This window comes from Anser cygnoides, chromosome 4 (assembly GCF_040182565.1).
Source record: "Anser cygnoides isolate HZ-2024a breed goose chromosome 4, Taihu_goose_T2T_genome, whole genome shotgun sequence".
Classification (NCBI taxonomy): domain Eukaryota; kingdom Metazoa; phylum Chordata; class Aves; order Anseriformes; family Anatidae; genus Anser; species Anser cygnoides.
This window is the reverse complement of record NC_089876.1, coordinates 36,864,449-36,881,779: the sequence shown is the minus strand read 5'-3', so window position 1 is coordinate 36,881,779 and position 17,331 is coordinate 36,864,449. Positions and strand designations below refer to the sequence as shown.

At 35.7% G+C, this 17,331-nt stretch overlaps 1 protein-coding gene across 7 annotated transcripts in view; it reads left to right on the top strand.

Annotated features, from left to right (window-relative positions):
- Positions 1 to 17,331, top strand: part of SCLT1 (sodium channel and clathrin linker 1) — a 45,462-nt gene that overhangs the window by 208 nt on the left and 27,923 nt on the right. For 3 of the 7 annotated variants that reach the window (XR_007168774.2, XR_007168773.2, XM_048078158.2), the window contains exons 1-12: positions 25 to 282; positions 2,314 to 2,381; positions 3,081 to 3,133; positions 4,038 to 4,107; positions 5,187 to 5,242; positions 5,614 to 5,746; positions 6,584 to 6,706; positions 7,175 to 7,240; positions 9,148 to 9,218; positions 13,632 to 13,722; positions 13,896 to 13,987; positions 15,649 to 15,826. Coding sequence is in view for 4 of the 7 variants with exons in the window: in XM_048078158.2 (XP_047934115.2) it covers positions 249 to 282; positions 2,314 to 2,381; positions 3,081 to 3,133; positions 4,038 to 4,107; positions 5,187 to 5,242; positions 5,614 to 5,746; positions 6,584 to 6,706; positions 7,175 to 7,240; positions 9,148 to 9,218; positions 13,632 to 13,722; positions 13,896 to 13,987; positions 15,649 to 15,826 (1,035 nt within the window). In the remaining 3 variants the exon portion in view is untranslated. Of the gene's footprint in view, positions 1 to 24; positions 283 to 2,313; positions 2,382 to 3,080; positions 3,134 to 4,037; positions 4,108 to 5,186; positions 5,243 to 5,613; positions 5,747 to 6,583; positions 6,707 to 7,174; positions 7,241 to 9,147; positions 9,219 to 13,631; positions 13,723 to 13,895; positions 13,988 to 15,648; positions 15,827 to 17,331 lie in introns of those variants that run through there. The other 4 variants (XM_013200041.3, XR_010831101.1, XM_048078157.2 and 1 more) reach the window with 4 other exon arrangements.

Below are 17,331 nucleotides of genomic sequence, written 5' to 3'. Positions count from 1 at the left end.
CTTGCACGGGGAGGGAAAGAGGGAAGCCTTCAGTCCGTGGTTGTAACAGCAGGGGGGTGTTTTCTGTGGTGTCTGCTGCGAAAAACAACGATATGAAAACTTCTATGGCTAGCAGAAGACTAATCGTTAAAAGGGCGTAATGAGGGTAATAGCCAGGCACGAGAATTTTTAGGATCGTGCCTCTTTATTTACGAAAATGTTACTCTGCTTAACTGACACCTGAAAGACCAAAAAAAAACTGTCTTCTGATGACATGTGTGTTACAGACTGAAAACTATACCTGTAAGTATGTGTTCTGTTATGGTTTGGGTAATTTTAATGCGAGCGTAAAACGAGTGGATCAGAGTGTACTTAGACTGCTTAACGCCAAAATACTGACTGGCAAAAGATGCTTCTGTAGAGTTTATATTTCTAAAAATAGGCAGTTGATGTGTTGTCCCAAGAATTTTGCTGACCCTGTCATTGTAGTCTGTGTGGTGGGGAAATCGGGTAGCGTGAATGGACAGGATCACGGTGCAAGAAGTGCTGTGACCGTGCATCACACAACTCAAGTATTCAGCTGATACTAAGCTTGTTAGGACAGTTCTGGATGGGCAGAGGTGGAGGGACAACTTGTGATTCAAAGGACCTCAGTAGCAGAAAAGCTTCTGTCTGTACCAACAGTAATCTTGCCTCAGAAGCCTCTATCTTTCTTGAGTTTTGTTCAAATATTTGTTATACTGTGACGTGAACAAATGGCTTAGGTTCAAATGTTGTGGATTTCCTTTTTTATGTATTTGATGTGTTTGGCTGTAGTTTCTTATTTTATAATTGTGTGACTCCAAATGGAGCTTAGACAATATACACCATGAAGTGGCAAGACTTGCCTTTTCTCTCAAGGATATCTCTCAGAAAAAATGCATCCTGCAAAGATGCTGAACAAATTTTAAGTTAGTTTACGTGGTAGTTGAGACACAAGCTATTTGAGGCCTGTTCTAAGTCTGATATATTTAATGATGTTCTACTTTTTTCATAGATGATGTCCAACTTCTAAAGTGTTGAATGTGTGTAATACACAGAGATTCTGTAAGCACTATTAAATGCAGCTTTATAGCATAAATACTTGTTGCGTTAATACCTGTAACGGAAGTTCTCATAACGAAATGCTGATCCCTGACACTGATCAGTTATAAATTGTTTTGGCTGAATTCATTTTGAAGTATCAGCAGCCAATCCTACATGTGATAGTTATCCATTCCATTACATATTTTTGTGATAAGCTACTAAGTACGTCTTTTATCTGAATGAATTTTATGATTACTGTTGAAGGTGAATGCTTCTGCAATTGGTGTCTAAGGTCTCTCCTCCTTTTGCACCTATGTTCATGTTCTGAGATTGCTTTGGCTGGTTAGGCCAACTACTCTTCCAGGTCCTGTTTGTTGACATCCCCTTTATATTCTGTTCTCTTTTTTTCTGTAGATTCCTGTAGCATATTAGAACCACAAGAAGAACCATTGCAATGCATATCAAGAAAAACAGGGGAGAAATTTTAAGTCGAAACAGTTGTATTGTCTTCCTGACCCCCTTTTTTTTCTCTATCCATTTCAGTTACAAAGGTTTAAATCAGATTCTCAGGGATTCTCAGATTCTTGGCCAGATGGAAGAACGCTATAAATGAATGGGAAAAGCTGCTGTTTTCCCTTTCCAACCTTTTGCTGATTCTTCCATTTGCAGTACAAGTAGTCTCTGAAATCCTAATAGTCAAAGTTAGATTAGTAGAGAAGAGCGATGCCTTAGTTGATGTTTATTTCTAAAAATGCAGGTACTAGCAGTCTGCATGTCTTTCTTGCTTGGGTTTCTTCTGAATATACATGAGTGCTCAGGTTCATGTATCAATGAAGTTCTTGTGGCCTAAATTTGTTGAATGTTTATATGTCTGTCATTTATATGAATGCTTGTTGAATGTTTATGGGTCCAGTTCCCAGCAACAGGTTAATTTTGTATCATCCAGCTAATTGAATTGGCTCCGGTGTGATCCGTTGCACTTAGTCCTCATGAATCGTTAAGATGTTGTGTATGTTATGGCTTTTCTAGGCAAAAAAATAAAATAATTTCTAGGAGGTAATGATATGAAAGACGTCAAATTATTTCTTGTTAGTCTTTGTATTTTTTGAACTCCTACTTTCCTGAAAATAATTGCACTAAGTAGAATTTTATGAAGCATGTTGTGTACCTTCAAAGCACTACACCATAAAACATTTCTGACTGCCAGTCAGGTTTATCTAGATAAACGTTCGTGTTGTATGATCTTCTAACTTTTATTGTATTTTTCAGATCAGAGGCTAAATGTGGCATTTGAACAGCATGAAACGGATGAAATTTTGAGCAGCACTGCTGAGCAGGTATGTGAACTGAGGTATGAAAGTAGTTTAAAGAAAAAAATCTCAGTTTTAAGACATACATCTGTGCATACCTAGAACATAGTCCACTTCAGTGTCATTTTGCCTTGAGCCCATTGTACATCTGCAGAGTTGCTTCTAGATTTCAAAGCAGCAGCAGAATAAAACTGTCATAACAACAATGAATTCTGCTATTTTTAGTGCATTTTTAAGTTTGTCATGTGCAGGAGAACACATCCCCGCAAAGACACTTGATTTCTGCAGAGTAGACTTTTTCACTTCTATAGGCTTTTTTGTCTTGTGTGAAGATAGCATTTTGTGGTGAGTACCATAAGCCTGTCTGAAAATCTGTGCAGAACTTAGGGCATCAGCACTTTCCTGATGCTGGGATGCATGGAAATGAACTTGGCACTTGCACAGACTTGTAAGGGTTCTTTTACGAAAGAGCTGATTCCCCCTCAGATGTTGTTATGCTTTACATCAGAGCATCTCCAGGAAAAAAAAAAATCAATTGTATTTTTTTCAAATTGGGCCAGAGTTCAAGGATTTTTTAATGTAAACCTAAAAGCGATTGTATGGGATATTGTACATGCTTTCAGTACAGACAGAATAAACAGCTTTGAGTTGCATATTTTAAAAAATAAATAAATAATAGCTACATGCAGTCATGTGCAAGTACTAACATAAGATATTCAATTACAGAAAAATGTCTTTGGAGGTGATGGTATATCTGGATCCAGGATAATGGACCAAAGGTAACTGATTCCAAAAAAGCGAGAATACTAATTCAAAAAAAAAACCTCATTTGCTTTTAAAAGTGTAAATATCCAGTTGGGCCTAGTTTTATGTACACTTACTTGCTCACAGCTCTGAGGACTTGTAAGGGGATGTCTGCAAAAGTGTTCCTGTAACAGTTGTGTTTAAATAAATCCTCCGTTTATTCAGGGATTTAAATATGACTTTTCTTGCACAGTTTATAAAATAAAGAACAGGAGATAAGGAATAATCTAATGTAAATTTTAAGACAGTAAAGTGCAGGTGAGGTTGTACGAATCTAGGTAACAGAGGTGTCTGTTAAACAAGTCAGGTGGGTATTTTTTAAAATGTTTGCTTGAGAAGTTGACTAACAGTGCACAAATAAACTTTTCTGTATGGCCACTAGTAAATTGTTTAATGGTCATTGTCCTCTTCTTGCTGTTACAAACTACCCTTTATGGTTAGGTTTTAAGACTTTATCACTAATAGAGAATTTTTCAGAGAATTACTGTAGTCTACAAAAATACTGGGAAGGAAGGAAGTATGCAAGTAGAACTGCATTTTTTTACATTATCTTATAGGTCCTTTACTGTTGTATGTGAAAGTAGTAAGAAAGTCTAGTTTCTAATCTTTGGAGATTTTTATCTATGCATGAAATACTAATGCATTACAGCTCATTTACAATGTTGTGTATTCTAATTCTCTTATACAGTAAGTCTGTGGTTAATGATCATACTTGAAAAGTAATTAAACTTGTTCTCTTGATGTTGGTGAATATTGGTCTTGGAAGTAAACTGTTTTGTTCTGTTCTCTAGGTTAAGAATTCTGTAAAACTAGTTGATTATCAGGACAATGTTTCAGCATTTACAAAATGGCTTCTGAGCATGTTTTTCCAATTTTCAGCTTATCACCTCTAATTGTAGAGTATGATAAACACCTGGAAGAGATGAGGGAGCAGCTGCGGATTTATCAGGTATCTATGTTGCCAACATTTTGCACTCTAGTGCTTTACTGTATTAATATGTAGGCTACTATTTTTTGTCTGTTGAGGAAAGCATGCCTGTGTCATGCTTCACAAAGTTCCAAGACCACAGCCTACCTCAAATGAATGAATAGAACTTTCTATGAAAAGCTGGGAGGTTGTCCAAATTATGCCATTACTGTGTTTGTGGAAGTGGTGGTGTGAAACACAACATGCAGGTTTTTGTCTCTGGACATTCTGATATTGTTGCAGGTACTTTCCTAGATGACACTGAGATGAGGCAGATATTTCCCCCTTTCCCTACAGGTCTGATCTTGGCCACACAGTCCAGCTCGGTCTTGGAAGTAGATACACCCATACTTCTATGTTCTTATTCAAACTCAAATAATTGAAATGTTTGATATCATGGAGACTGGGGGAGAGGGAACTGTTTGTCTTCCTTTCAAAGCACAGGCAAATGAAACCAATGATTCCTATGATTCCTGAAAAGTAAAGTGTGTTTAATAATTAAAATTTGTGGAGCAAAGATCAGTTCTCACTTGTGATCTACATGCAAAAGCTACATTACAGTTTTGTTTCAGTGCACTTAATCTTATGTCCATAGTAGAGCATCCACAAATAGTCTTCAAACTTGGTTGATTGCAGAAGGGCACTCCTTCTGTTAACAAAGCAGTTGATTCAGCTATTACAAACTGAAATTGTTCCTTAAAGAGTTCTTAAACTTTTTTCTTAATTCATCCTGTACACAGTAAGTATTTATCCACCGTATCCGTAAAAGAACATGATTTAATTAAAAATGTATCTGTAAGAGCTATAGGAATTCCCAAAGCTAAGTTTAATGGTCATAACAACTTAGAAATGCTCAGGTGTAACTTTTTAACAGGATTTAGCAGCTGTTAAATTTAAGTGGCATCTTGTGACTTTTCTTACAGAAGGAAATGTTACTTTCATTTACTACATTGTGTTGAATTATGTTGTCTGTGTTTTACAGTATCACTCAGAGAAAAACATAAGAGCGAGTTGCTCAAGTTTGTCGCTTAAGAGCTTACTTGTGCATGTTTTTGTATTAGGTACAGATAGGTGAGATGAGACTAAAATCTGAGCAAGTCACCAAGGAAAATGAAAGGTAAATAAGTGTACTGACTTATTATTGCTGTTGTTCTTGATTTTTAAATCTTAGGTTTTTTTTTTCCTAAGACTTTGAAGTCTTGTGAAGCCACTTAATAATTCAAGATTTCATACTCATGTACTTAGTGTTAGTTAAGTGCTTAATATATATTACACCACCAGACTAGGAGGTTCAGCCATATCTGTGTAAAAGAACTAGATACAAAGCTATTTAAAACTGTTTATTGTTTTTCTAGAACATATCTTGCTTAATAGATTTAAATGTCAGATGTCAACATTATGTACAGATCGAAGGTACATAACTTAGTTGATTTAAAAAAATAATATGTTAAAGAAATATTTTGCTGAACTTGTTTCTTTGAATTTCAGGCTTCATGCAGAGTTGAAAGAGGTTCTTGAGACACAACTGGAGGCTCTTCCTTTCATGCCTCTGGGAACCGATCTTCCTGCAGATGAAGGAATAGTGAGAAACCTTCAAGAACAAGTACAACTGACAAATCAAGTGCGTGAGATGAAACATTTGTACTGTTTTATTTCTCTTTTGCCTTAGCAGATTAGGAGAAGATGGTTTATTTCTTGGTTCAGAATTCATTTAGAACACTTTCTTGAGACTATTTTGAGGTCGTCTTGATTTTACGTAGCTAAAAAAAGGTATGTATAGTATGGACAGCAAAACCTGAAGGAAGTTCCTTTCTAGTTTCATACACCTAGGAAGTTTTTATGTTAATTTGCCTCTAATTTTACCTAGTTTACTTGATCTCTATGTTGATTTCCTGACCAGGAGATGAATAAAATATTCTGTTCAGTTCAAGTTACTGTGGTAGGTTGTCATTTTGATTTAAAGAAAAAAACATCGTAATGTGAAATGAAGAGGCAAGTATATGTGGAATATAGAAAGTAACAATTAAATCCAAAAAGATCAGCAAAATCTCATGAACATGTTGCAGTGATGTGTCAATCCTGTTGCATTGGACTAAATTGAAGCTAAATTGACAGCTGAAGTTTTGTATTTGACTATTGATATACCATAGCCCTAGAGTAAATACTTGTAAAAGTTTGCGTTTGACAGTTTCAGAACTTTAGTGGAACTGCTTTTCTGGAGAGAGCTACAAAACTGTGCAAAACTTGCAATTCTCATCTGCGTGGAATTTGAACTCGCAAACATCTTTTTCTACCTCTGAATTTGTTGTTTTGTCTTTGTGGTTGTAATATGTACAGAGTACAAAAAGACATTTCAGAAGAAAAGTTAAGTCTTTTCTTTTTGGGGAACAGTAGATGAAAGTAAATGTACTGTAGTAAGACAGTATTTTATATAGACCTTTGTTCTGCAACTTCTTAGGAAAAAGAACAAGCAATAGAGCTCTGGCAGACTGTATCACAGGAGCTTGATCGCCTTCGGCAGCAGTACCAGGAACGCATGACTGAAACGCAAATCCACGTGGCTGAAAGACAAAAGCAGAAAGTAATTTTCATTTATATTTTTGTTAATTTTTGAATGTCATTGTATACGGTGAAGATTTTGGGTCTGTGTGTAGTCAAACTGAGGTGGGGTGGTTCTATCATACTGTTTTCTGTAATAGTCACATCAAATGTTGAGTGGTCAGATGTGTTCACTGATGCATCAAATAATTGCTAACATGTTGTAGATACATGTTTGCTACTGTGAAATGTTTGTAGTACCATCATAGCCTGTGTGGCCCATTAGAAGTACTGTATGCTTTCATTTAACTGAGTGAAATTCAGATACATTTTTCAGTAGTAAATCTAATTTGCTAGATTACCAGGTCAACAGCTAGAAGTAATCAAATCACTAATTTACAAAGTATATTGGATTTCCTGTAATGTGCATGAATTTTCAAAAATGTTTTTAGTTGACTGATCATCATATCCTTATGATGGTAAACACAAGAAGCTCAATCCTTTTTTTTAGGATCAGCTGACTAGCTTCCACCAGCTGACTCAGCAACTGCATGCAGCCAATGAGAAAATAGAGTTGGTAAGTAAAACCTGAGCAGTGACTTACTGAATTTATTTTTTCTACAGGAGCCCTGAAGCGCAAACTGAAAGCAAAATGTCCCTCATAGATACGTGCTTGGATAGACCTTGTGCCATTCAGATTTGCAAACTTGTCTAGGAACAAGTCAAAAATCGAGAAGTAATGGCTTTTAAATCAAGAAGTAATGGCTTTTTTTCCTGAATTCTGAATTTCCTTAAAATTCTTTATTTAAATACTTAAATTCTTTGTTGTGCCACCATTTGCAAGCTGTGGGCTGAAAAAAATGTAGTGCTTCAGTCAAGCCGCTACTGATATTGAGTACAATACTGCAGATTGCTATAGAATTGTATCTTGCAAGCAGTTCTGTTTACAAGCTATTTCAGTAGTTCTAATAAAAGCAAAATAATGCACTCAGAGAGGATTTTTTACCTTATATAGTCAGTGACTAACAAAATCAACTGTTCTTTGAGGTTGATAGCCACATTAGAGTTATTGAGGGATTGCTGTCAAACAGTCTCAAGGAGATACAATGAGCTTTCAAAACAGTTCTGGTGAGGATTTGGAATTTGCAGACTGATCTGCTATTATAAGCAAAGCAGTAGGAGGTAACAGAAAATAGAATGTCTGAATGCTTAAAATCATAATATTGGAAAAATGATGGATGCGGAGAAGAGTGAAATACATGTTTTCTTTGAAGAAGACAATGTTAAGGTAAAGGTTATCCATTTGTTTGCGTTCTCCACACAGTTTGACAAGGTCTGTTACGAATGTCAAGAAATAAAGAAGCATTCCCTTTCTTAAGCTACAAAACTGAAAAATGAGGAGTGGAGAGCAGAAGTAACTAGTTGTTTTGTTTTTTTATCATGGCTAAACATCTGTGTTCCGTAGATGTGTTCAGGTTTGAGCTTTTCGGCATATTTATAAATGTTCTGGAAATGAGATCCAGTAATGAAACAACAGCACTCACTACTAATGTTAAAGTATTTAAGCTAACGAAAACTGAAATAGGATACAGAAATTTGCAGTAAGACATGATATCAAATACATGAATGCATTTTGTCAGACATTTTATTAATAATTATACAAGCAGAATAACCCATGAGGGCAAAATGGAGCTTTCACGTAGGGTACTTAGTATTAGTCCTGAAATATTTGTTAACGCTCAGAATACATATTTTACAAGTATGAAGGTTCTGAAAACAATTCTCAGCAACAGTCAAGAAAGCAAGAAGAATGTTAGCATTGGGGTTGGGTACTGAGCTGAAGTCCACAGTACAGTAGGGTCTTGAATGCTACCTATATTCAAGTTGTGGTCATCTCTCATCTGAATGTAAGATCTAGGAAAGGCTAGTTGGATAACAAATACTAAATTACTTTCAGATGAGAGGACACCTGAAAGAGGATGAGATTTCTAGCACTCTGGGTCGCATAGAAGGTTGATAGATAAACAATTGCTTGCTGCCTCAGGGCAAGAGGGCATTAAATACAAGGTTTTGGTTTGTTGTTTTTTTTTTATTTATTATTATTAGTCAGCCTATTTAAAACAAAGGAATTCTTTCCAGCAGTATGTGGTCTACTGTGATACTCATTTATCTAAGGTATTCTAGGTACCTAAAGCAACTAGATGGGAAATGTAGATGGTAGATCTGAGCTATTACAGTCCTCATCTCTGGAAGTTCTTATACTACCAACAGGGGAAAGAAATGGAGGATGGGGTAACATCACCCTTCATTTGCCTTTCTATATTACTGTACCTAAAGCCTGGCACCTTGGAGACCAGCCAGTGTTACATAGACTTTATCAGGTATTCTTACGGCATTCTATTCTGTAGAAATGTCCTTTAACTCTGAATATATGAGACTTTCAATAAAATGGGAACATGCTATAAATCTCTCCTTGTTTTGCAGAGCAATCAACAATTTCTACAAACTGTAACGGAACAGAATGTGGAACTAGAGCAGCTACGAAAGCAACTGAGGTATAAAACAGGCAATTTAAAAATGATATTTTTTTCCTATAGCCTTTTTTAGCTTACTGCTTTATTATGGGCCTCTTTTTGTCCTGTAGCACCATTTGTACAACATCCTGTTACGTAGGTGGCTACTCATCACGGTCCTGAAATTTGAATGTTCAAAGTAGCTTTAAATTTTAACACTTAAAATTTCTCCAAGAGCTCTAAACCATAGCCTATGGGGACATTAGAGGTAAGAGAAGCTTTATTTGTCTTAATGGTTATTTTTAAGTTTCTTCTGCATAGCAAATTAGGACCAGGACCTGTTCACACATGCAGTTACTTTGGTCAGTGAAGATATTTTCAAAGGGGAACTTATAACCTCTTTTTCATTAGCTATAATTTTTCTGTGGGAAAAAACTATTTTCAGAAAATGATGTAATTTAAGGAAGGAAAATGTAATGGAAATCAAAGATTAAGGTGGTATTCAACGTATTTGTTGAAATAAAGTATTTACCAACTCTGTTATCACTTGTCATGCTATCTTAAAAGAGAAAACACATCCCTACATGCTTGGACATTACTTGCTAGCATTACTCTTTTGGTACCCATTCATCTGGAGATCAGTCTTGCATTGACATGGTTGCATTGACTCATGTAATAAGTGTGTGAAAGCAATTAGCATTAGCTGAACTTATTTTAGACATTCAATAAACACTTGCAACATTGGCTTTTTATGTATTTCTTCCAAGGGTTTTGATTCAAAAATAAAAATTGGGATGCAGTGAAGCATTCAGTTGGGATGTTTTTGTCAAATTTACAGGTGTCATGATTTCCTTTGCTCTTACCCTTACTTGCTTTTTAAAAAAGGAAACTGCTCTTTTTTTGAAACTCACTGGGACTGACTTAAAGCTAATGGATCACCTTGGTCTGAACTTTTACTTACGTTTGCACTAAATACGTGGGTTTTTGTAGTTGCTGTTACTTACAAACAGCATTGAAGTTTATATATAATAGGGGAAATTTTTTATATTTATGTATATTCCTTACCTACACAAGGGTAGTCTCCTATCAATTTCCTGGGCTTGAGTAGACTAGTCACCTTCATTCTTCTGGGACACATTCCTGATTAAAAGTCTTTGCTGGGGAAGGCAGTTCAACACGTGGCTTAAGTCAAAATAGTTCATTACATGTTATTAATCGGTGAACTGATGATAAGTGGCATACCCGTTCATGACCAATATTAATAGTATAACAGGTCAGCTGGGGTACTGAGCACTTGCAATATATTCATGAACATCCACAAGTCTATATACAACCTTCTCTGTCTAATCCAATTAAGTACTGATCTCATATTCGCTTGTGCTTGTGCTTATGTAGGTGCACCGTCTCAGAGGAAGCATGGGTAAAGTGTGTGCCAGTATGCACAGATACTCCCTTTGTGAGAAATACATGTCCACCTACCTGTCTGCGTCTCCCTCCTGTTGGAGGTGTGAGTGCTCCTGCTTTGTGTGTACTTACGCTGCTTCCTCAAGTCCACTAATTGTATGCTCCTGAGAAAGCACCCTGAGAATTCCCATACGCACACAGCTGATACGTTGGTCCCTATTTATTTCTTGCTGTGCTGTCAGTCTGCCAGGTGGGTGCAGGCTGTTCCTGGCATCTGGTAGGGTGGCTGCTCTCCACCAGTGGGGTGACTCCAGGCAGGGTCAAACACAGCTCAACTGCTGGTCTATCGCTGTCTTGTCACTCCCCCTGCAATCACAAATCTTTATGCATCTTTGGAAGCTCTCTCCAGGTTCTGAGAGTCTCTTGGTAACTCCCTGATTACTGATTAAACTGACTGGGGATCATCATGCACAAACTTTGTCATTGTTATTCTCCCCATAGTGTTACCAATTTGGTGCAAACGGGATTTCAGAGGAATTTTGAGTTTCTTGTCATGGGCAGTGATTACACTGTCATTCCGTGCAAATCAGGCCGGAGTTCTTGCAACCCTAAAAACAGTACTTTGTATTCACAAAGCTAATGACAGCAGCTCTATATAGCTGTAAAAGAAGCACTGCAGTGATTCTCAAAGTAGTCTAGAACACTTTTCACCAGCTGTTGTTTCTCTACCAGGAAGTTACATGCATGTAGTTTGCCTGGGTTACATAACATATGTTGCTGACAATTTGATGCTTTTTTCAGACATTTTTAATAGATTTGCACTGATTTACAGTAATAGAGTAACAAATCTGGAGAGGTTTAAAAACGAAAACTTACACATGGGAGAATTTCTATTTGTTTCATATGACCTAGACTGGGTGCAGTTTTGGAGCTTTTGATGTTGCTAAGCCTAAAAGCATGTGTTGGTAAATTTTAGGTATTTTAGGATTGATATAGCAAAGTATACAGTCTGTCTTATGTAATCATAAAACACTTTAAACATGCTCGTGACGGACTGTCATCCTATTTCTAATATGTGCACCCAAGGGAAGATTGCTACATTAAGTTTTGGAAGGTAACCTGGGGAAAAGAAAACAAAATTAAGAGTTCTGCTGGAGTTTATTTTCCAGAGGATAATAGCTTTTATTCTTTAGATCAGAAGTTGACCTTACCCAAAATTAAAAAAAAAAAATAATGAAATTTGGTGAAAACTTCTTAAGAAGTATTTAAAAACAGAGTTACTGCTACTCATTAATGTTTAAATAATAACAAATCTGCATTTATGCAACTGTTAAAGGGCCATAATCTGCCATACATTATAAGCAACATAATATTTGATGTATTTGTGGAGAGAATTGAGGATTAAACAGATTCACTTCTTTAAATGCTAGAATTTTTATTACAATATTTTACATATTTAATGTGTAATATTTTAATATAATATTTTAAAGTTCCACTGTATATAATCAGTCGTATAGCTCACCGTATTATTGTTCTCTTGAATTAACTCCTAATGGCTGTCTCTGGAGAGGGGATACTCTGGTGATACTGGATACTCATTTGTCAAATTGTCTGCTCCAGTGCAGTGAACTTCTGAGTTTAGCTGAGAGTATCAAAAATGTTTTGAGATATATGCTGTTGAAATGTTTTAAAAGGTCTGAAGATAATACATATAAACATATGAACTTTGAATTGCTCAGAGCTGCATTTCAGTATATTAACAGAAAGGTAAAAGCTTGCCAAGGTTGTATCAAAGATAAATTGCACAATGAAGAATCAAAGTTGCATCTTTAGAATCAATTTGTCACGTCTTAAACACACATCCCTGAATTTGATCTGAAGCAGAGTTTGGTCATTAAAATGCATTTTTAGTACTTAAGCTGTCTTGAATTTTATGATCTCTTTTTTATATATATATATATATTTATTCTCTCCTTATGTTGGGTTTAGAGTTCTTTGTTTTGTTTTGCAACACATTTTATATATTTCTGGGGGAAGCAACTAAATGCCCTCATAAATTTAACAGTGCATTTTCTAGGAGGCACCCCCTTTTCATACGGGATAAGATCAAAGGTTTGGACCTGCAGTGAGGGCCATAAGTCTAGGAATAATGTTTTTTTCTGTTTTTTACTTTCTTAAGAAATAATAACAAGATGAGCTTGTCTGATGTATTAAACTGAAACTTTTGTAGAGTTGCTAGGATTATGTGTATGTTGGTTAATATTTTCACTTAGGCATAATATGCTTCTTCCTTTTATGCCATTAAATAAAAAAATGATATTTCCTTAAGGAATTTTTGCTTGAAGTTGATTTTAAAAAATATTCAATATTTTCTGGCTTCTTTCATGACTGTTAGTGCTCTAGTTTGCAATAGTCTATATGTTTGCCTTTTTTTTTTTTTTAACTTTATCATACTTTCAATCATTGGTCTTTAAATTTACCCTAATACTGAGCCAAAATAATTGGGTTATACACCCACGTGAGGGACTTTGTATGTCTTTCTTTTCCCACGTCAGAGGAATAGAAGCATTGCTCATTTCAATGAGCTTTTTACTGTGTTTAAAATCTGATTCACTAACTAGCCCCTTTTTTTCTCCTTTTCTGTTTCAGCTGTTGTCAGACCTCTTCAAATTATAATGCACATCAGTTACGTTCTTTAGAAATGGTTAACATTTTTTTTTAATTCTTTGTACAAATCGATTTAAAAAGCGAAATCTAATTCTGAAAATTATTTCAGTGTTAAGTATCTGAGGCCAATTATACTTAAGTTACTGAGCCACTCCAAGTTTTTGATTGCCTAGTCCTCCCAAATATTTATTCAACGTACCTTCCTGATGAATTTGGTCTTTCTCTCTCATTGTGCCACATGCTTGGGGGAAACCTCTTCTGCCATGTTAAAGTATTATGGAATCTGACTGCCCTTCACAGCTATTTCAACAAAGTTGTAACAGAGTCCTTTTTTTGCCCCTGTAATAATTGAAGTGTAATTCATAGACTCTTTTCTTTATACAGGCAAGCCAAAATAGATGGACGGACAGCAAGTGCTAAGATTGATGAAATGACCAGATTGACAGAGAAGCTTCAAGGCCAGTTGGAGAGAAAGGTATTCTAGAGAGAAGCACAATTTTAAATTACAACTGAAAATGCTAGTCAGTCAGCAAGTTGCTGGTGTTAAATTAATGGCAAGTTGTTCCCTGACTTGTTTTTTGTTGGTATACCTTTGTTTTGTTAAATGAAATTCAGACGATACCTGGAAAATGTATTTATTCTTTCTAGGAAGAAGATGTGTTATCTGCCCAGCAAAGAGAAGCAGCATCTGACAAACGCTTGCAGCAAATGCAGTCTAGTATAAAACAATTAGAAACAAGGTAAAGACATCTCACTGGATGTTACTAAAAGGATATTCACAAGTGAGATAAAATGTAGTTTTTATCAGTCTCTGAGTTTTGTATTTCTTAGTAAGTCTGTTTTCTCAAAATACAGGTGTTTTATGCTTGGCTGCTCTCTACCTTATTTGTTCTATTCTATAACCTTGCAGAACAGCTTCTGTCTTCAATATGTTTAAAATGTTAAAACGCAGCACCTGATTTTATTGACTATAATGGAGAAAAGACACGTATTTTTCATTCTAGTGCATAAATTCTAGTTACTCAACTCTCATTAGTGTTAGGTGGAGTTTTGAAGAAAAAAATGCGCATTAGAATTTGATTTTTTTTTTTTTTATGTAAAGAAGCTGTTTTTGAGGTGAATACAGATTTTCTGTCCGTGATCTGGCTTCAGGTCTTAGTTCATCACTCTTCATACAAAAAAAAAAAAAAATATTATTTTAATAACATTGCTAAAGCATACTTTCCAATAAATGCAAATTACAAAAATTGTTCGAGTGATCAGGAATAGAATTTTAATTCCAGCACTGTCTACTGGAAGATCTAAGATCCAATCAGTTTCTTCTGTGCGTTCCCCCCCACCTTCACTCTCCAAGGATATCAAGTGTAGCCATATTACATGGAGCTGAGGACAGTAATTTTGATTCAAGTATGGTAAGCAATTTTAGAATGACAAATGACTTGATAGGTAAGAAGAATTCATAAATTTCTTACTGGAATAATTGTGTGACTGTTCATTTTCCCTTCTTGCTCACAGCTCTGTTCATAGCTCTGTGAACTCTTCAATAACTCTGGAAAACAAATAATTCATGGGGAACCATGTCTTTGTATGGTCAAGTACAGCCTTGAATATTTCCACAGATTTGTTTGGTTACCTCTACTTATTGAATTTTACTTGTCTAAGCATTTCAGAGGCTCTTCAATTCATTTTAGAATGTGTCAAGGAATTAGCTAGCATTATTAGTTTCTATGGGCTTTTGGTTCTCCAGAAATTGCGTTTTAATAGAGTGGCTCTCTTTCTGTGTATGTGTTATTGTAAACACGTTAGAAAGTAAACCAGCATGACTGCCTGAAAAGGCAGCCCAAGTGTTTCCAAAACACTCACTATGTATATTTGGAACTATGCACTCTATTCAATAAAGCTGCACTTCGGAACTTTCAGATATTTTTTTGAGGATACCTCTGAGACTCTCTTGCCCTTTCTCATGCCTGCCAATACTGACAATCATAATTAAACAATAAGAATTTCTGAGCTGTTGCAAAATTACCAGTGTTTTCATTGTTCTAATGGTATATCTGCAACTTCATTGCCCACATCCAATTATTCCATTTCCTCCGCAGAGGAGAACTTTATTCCTTCTTGGGCTGTTCTATTCTGTTTTAATATAGAACATTTTCAATGATGTATCCCAGGATAGCAACATACTTCTAAGGATTTTCTGAGAGTAGGTATCTGAGTTAACTCCTTCAATTCTGCTTCTTTCTAAGGTGTGACAAATGTCTCCAAAACAAGCAGAAAACCAGGAATGCAGTATTGACTATTTTTATTTTATTTTACTTTCTACAAGCTTAGTTTGAAATAATTGAAGTGTCTTAATAAAGCATTGTATTGTTAAATGAGTGAAATTATTACTGTCTTTTAGATTACGTGTTACTGTCCAAGATGCTGAACAGCTGAGAACAGAAAGAACAGCCCTGGAAAAACAAATCAGAGAGCTTCAGACAAAGTACGCTAATTTAGAAAGAGAGAAGTATGATGCAGTTGCAAAAGTCCAAGATTGCATACAGCTCTTAGAAGAAGCTAACCTACAAAAAAGTCAGGTAAGGTAATGGGTAAAAGTATTTCTTATATATTAGAAAATGGAGTCACTCGCAGTTGTGAAGTACAAATCTTATTGAATACCTAGATAGGGCTGTCAGAATAGTTACTAGTTTATATTACTTGTTAATGGGTAGGAAAGAAAAGCTGAAACTATAGGGACTTTTTTTTATATGATAGACATAAGCCACCAAGAGTGAGCTTTGTGTTCAGATCTTAAGTATTCAGAAGAAATCTGAAAAAGTTTCTGAGTAATGAGTCAGCAAAGCTGGCAGCCAGTAAAAAAACTGCAAAGGCATTTGAGTGTGTATGCTGGAATGGCAGATGAAATTCAAGTATTCTGTACAGCATGCTGAACTTAATTTTTTGCAGTCAGAAAAGGGTCTTATGAACACACTTATGTGATCCTTAGTGTCACTCAATACAACTAATAGAATGTTCAGAATGAGATTTTTAAAAATGCTTTTAAACGTAGTGCACCTTAACATGCAGTACTGCTCAGTGTATTTCAAGTAAGGTGGGAGAACTAGGAAAGTGCAGGATTCAACAATGACAGCTAGACGTGTCGGAGAGGCTGTAACAAAAAAAAAAAATGATTCAACTGTTACAGGATAATGTTTATGCCAAAAGTATAGATATGAAAACAGTCACATTCAAAAGAGAAGAATCCACCAAAACTTCTAGAGGTAGACTCTAATCCAGCAGGTCTAGAAGCATCTCTTGATCAAAAAAAAAAAAAAACCCTCATCCTCTTTTCCCAGTTCTTAACTTTTCCAACGTATCAGCTGTTTGCCCTTTAGGATAATAGGGTGGAGGGACTGATAAACTGTTGTTTAATATGGGTGCTTCTTTGTTTTCATGCTAAACTTCAGCTCAAATCAGGCTTTTAGCAATCTAATGAATAGCGTTTGCTGGCAAGACAGAACTTTAATGCATGTAATAGACTTTACACATCAGTAAATGAAGTCCAGATTAGTTAATGACCATGGGAACATATGGAGACTTTTTTCTGTTTGGGCTAACATGTTGAACAGTCAAGCAGTTAAGGAGATAAACATTTCCTTTTAGTCTGAAGTTGCCTTTCAAACTCGAGGAGCCTCCTGAGAATCTAACTTAACTTTATACTTTTACCTTTTGGAATACAAGAGTTAATGTTGTCTTTTTTGCTCATGCTGATTTCATTTCTGTAACAAACAAGGAAGATCCTGTCTGAAAGGAGGAGTAACTCTTTAAAGAGATCCTGCTATCTTCTGGCCAGCTTCCAGAAGAGTTAAACCTTGACAAGACTTACAGGTCCTGGTTGTTACTGTAGTGCCCAGTAACTTGTGTGTTTCTTTTTGCTTCACAAAAGAGGGTTCTTTTCTTGTTACAGTCTTTCTTCCCATATACTTATAGTAACTTAGGATACACTTTGGATGGCTTCTTCCTGACATGCTAATTCCTTTTCATATTCATTCATAACTTATTGCATCTTACTTGCTTTATGCCCTGATCTTCTACAGTTCCC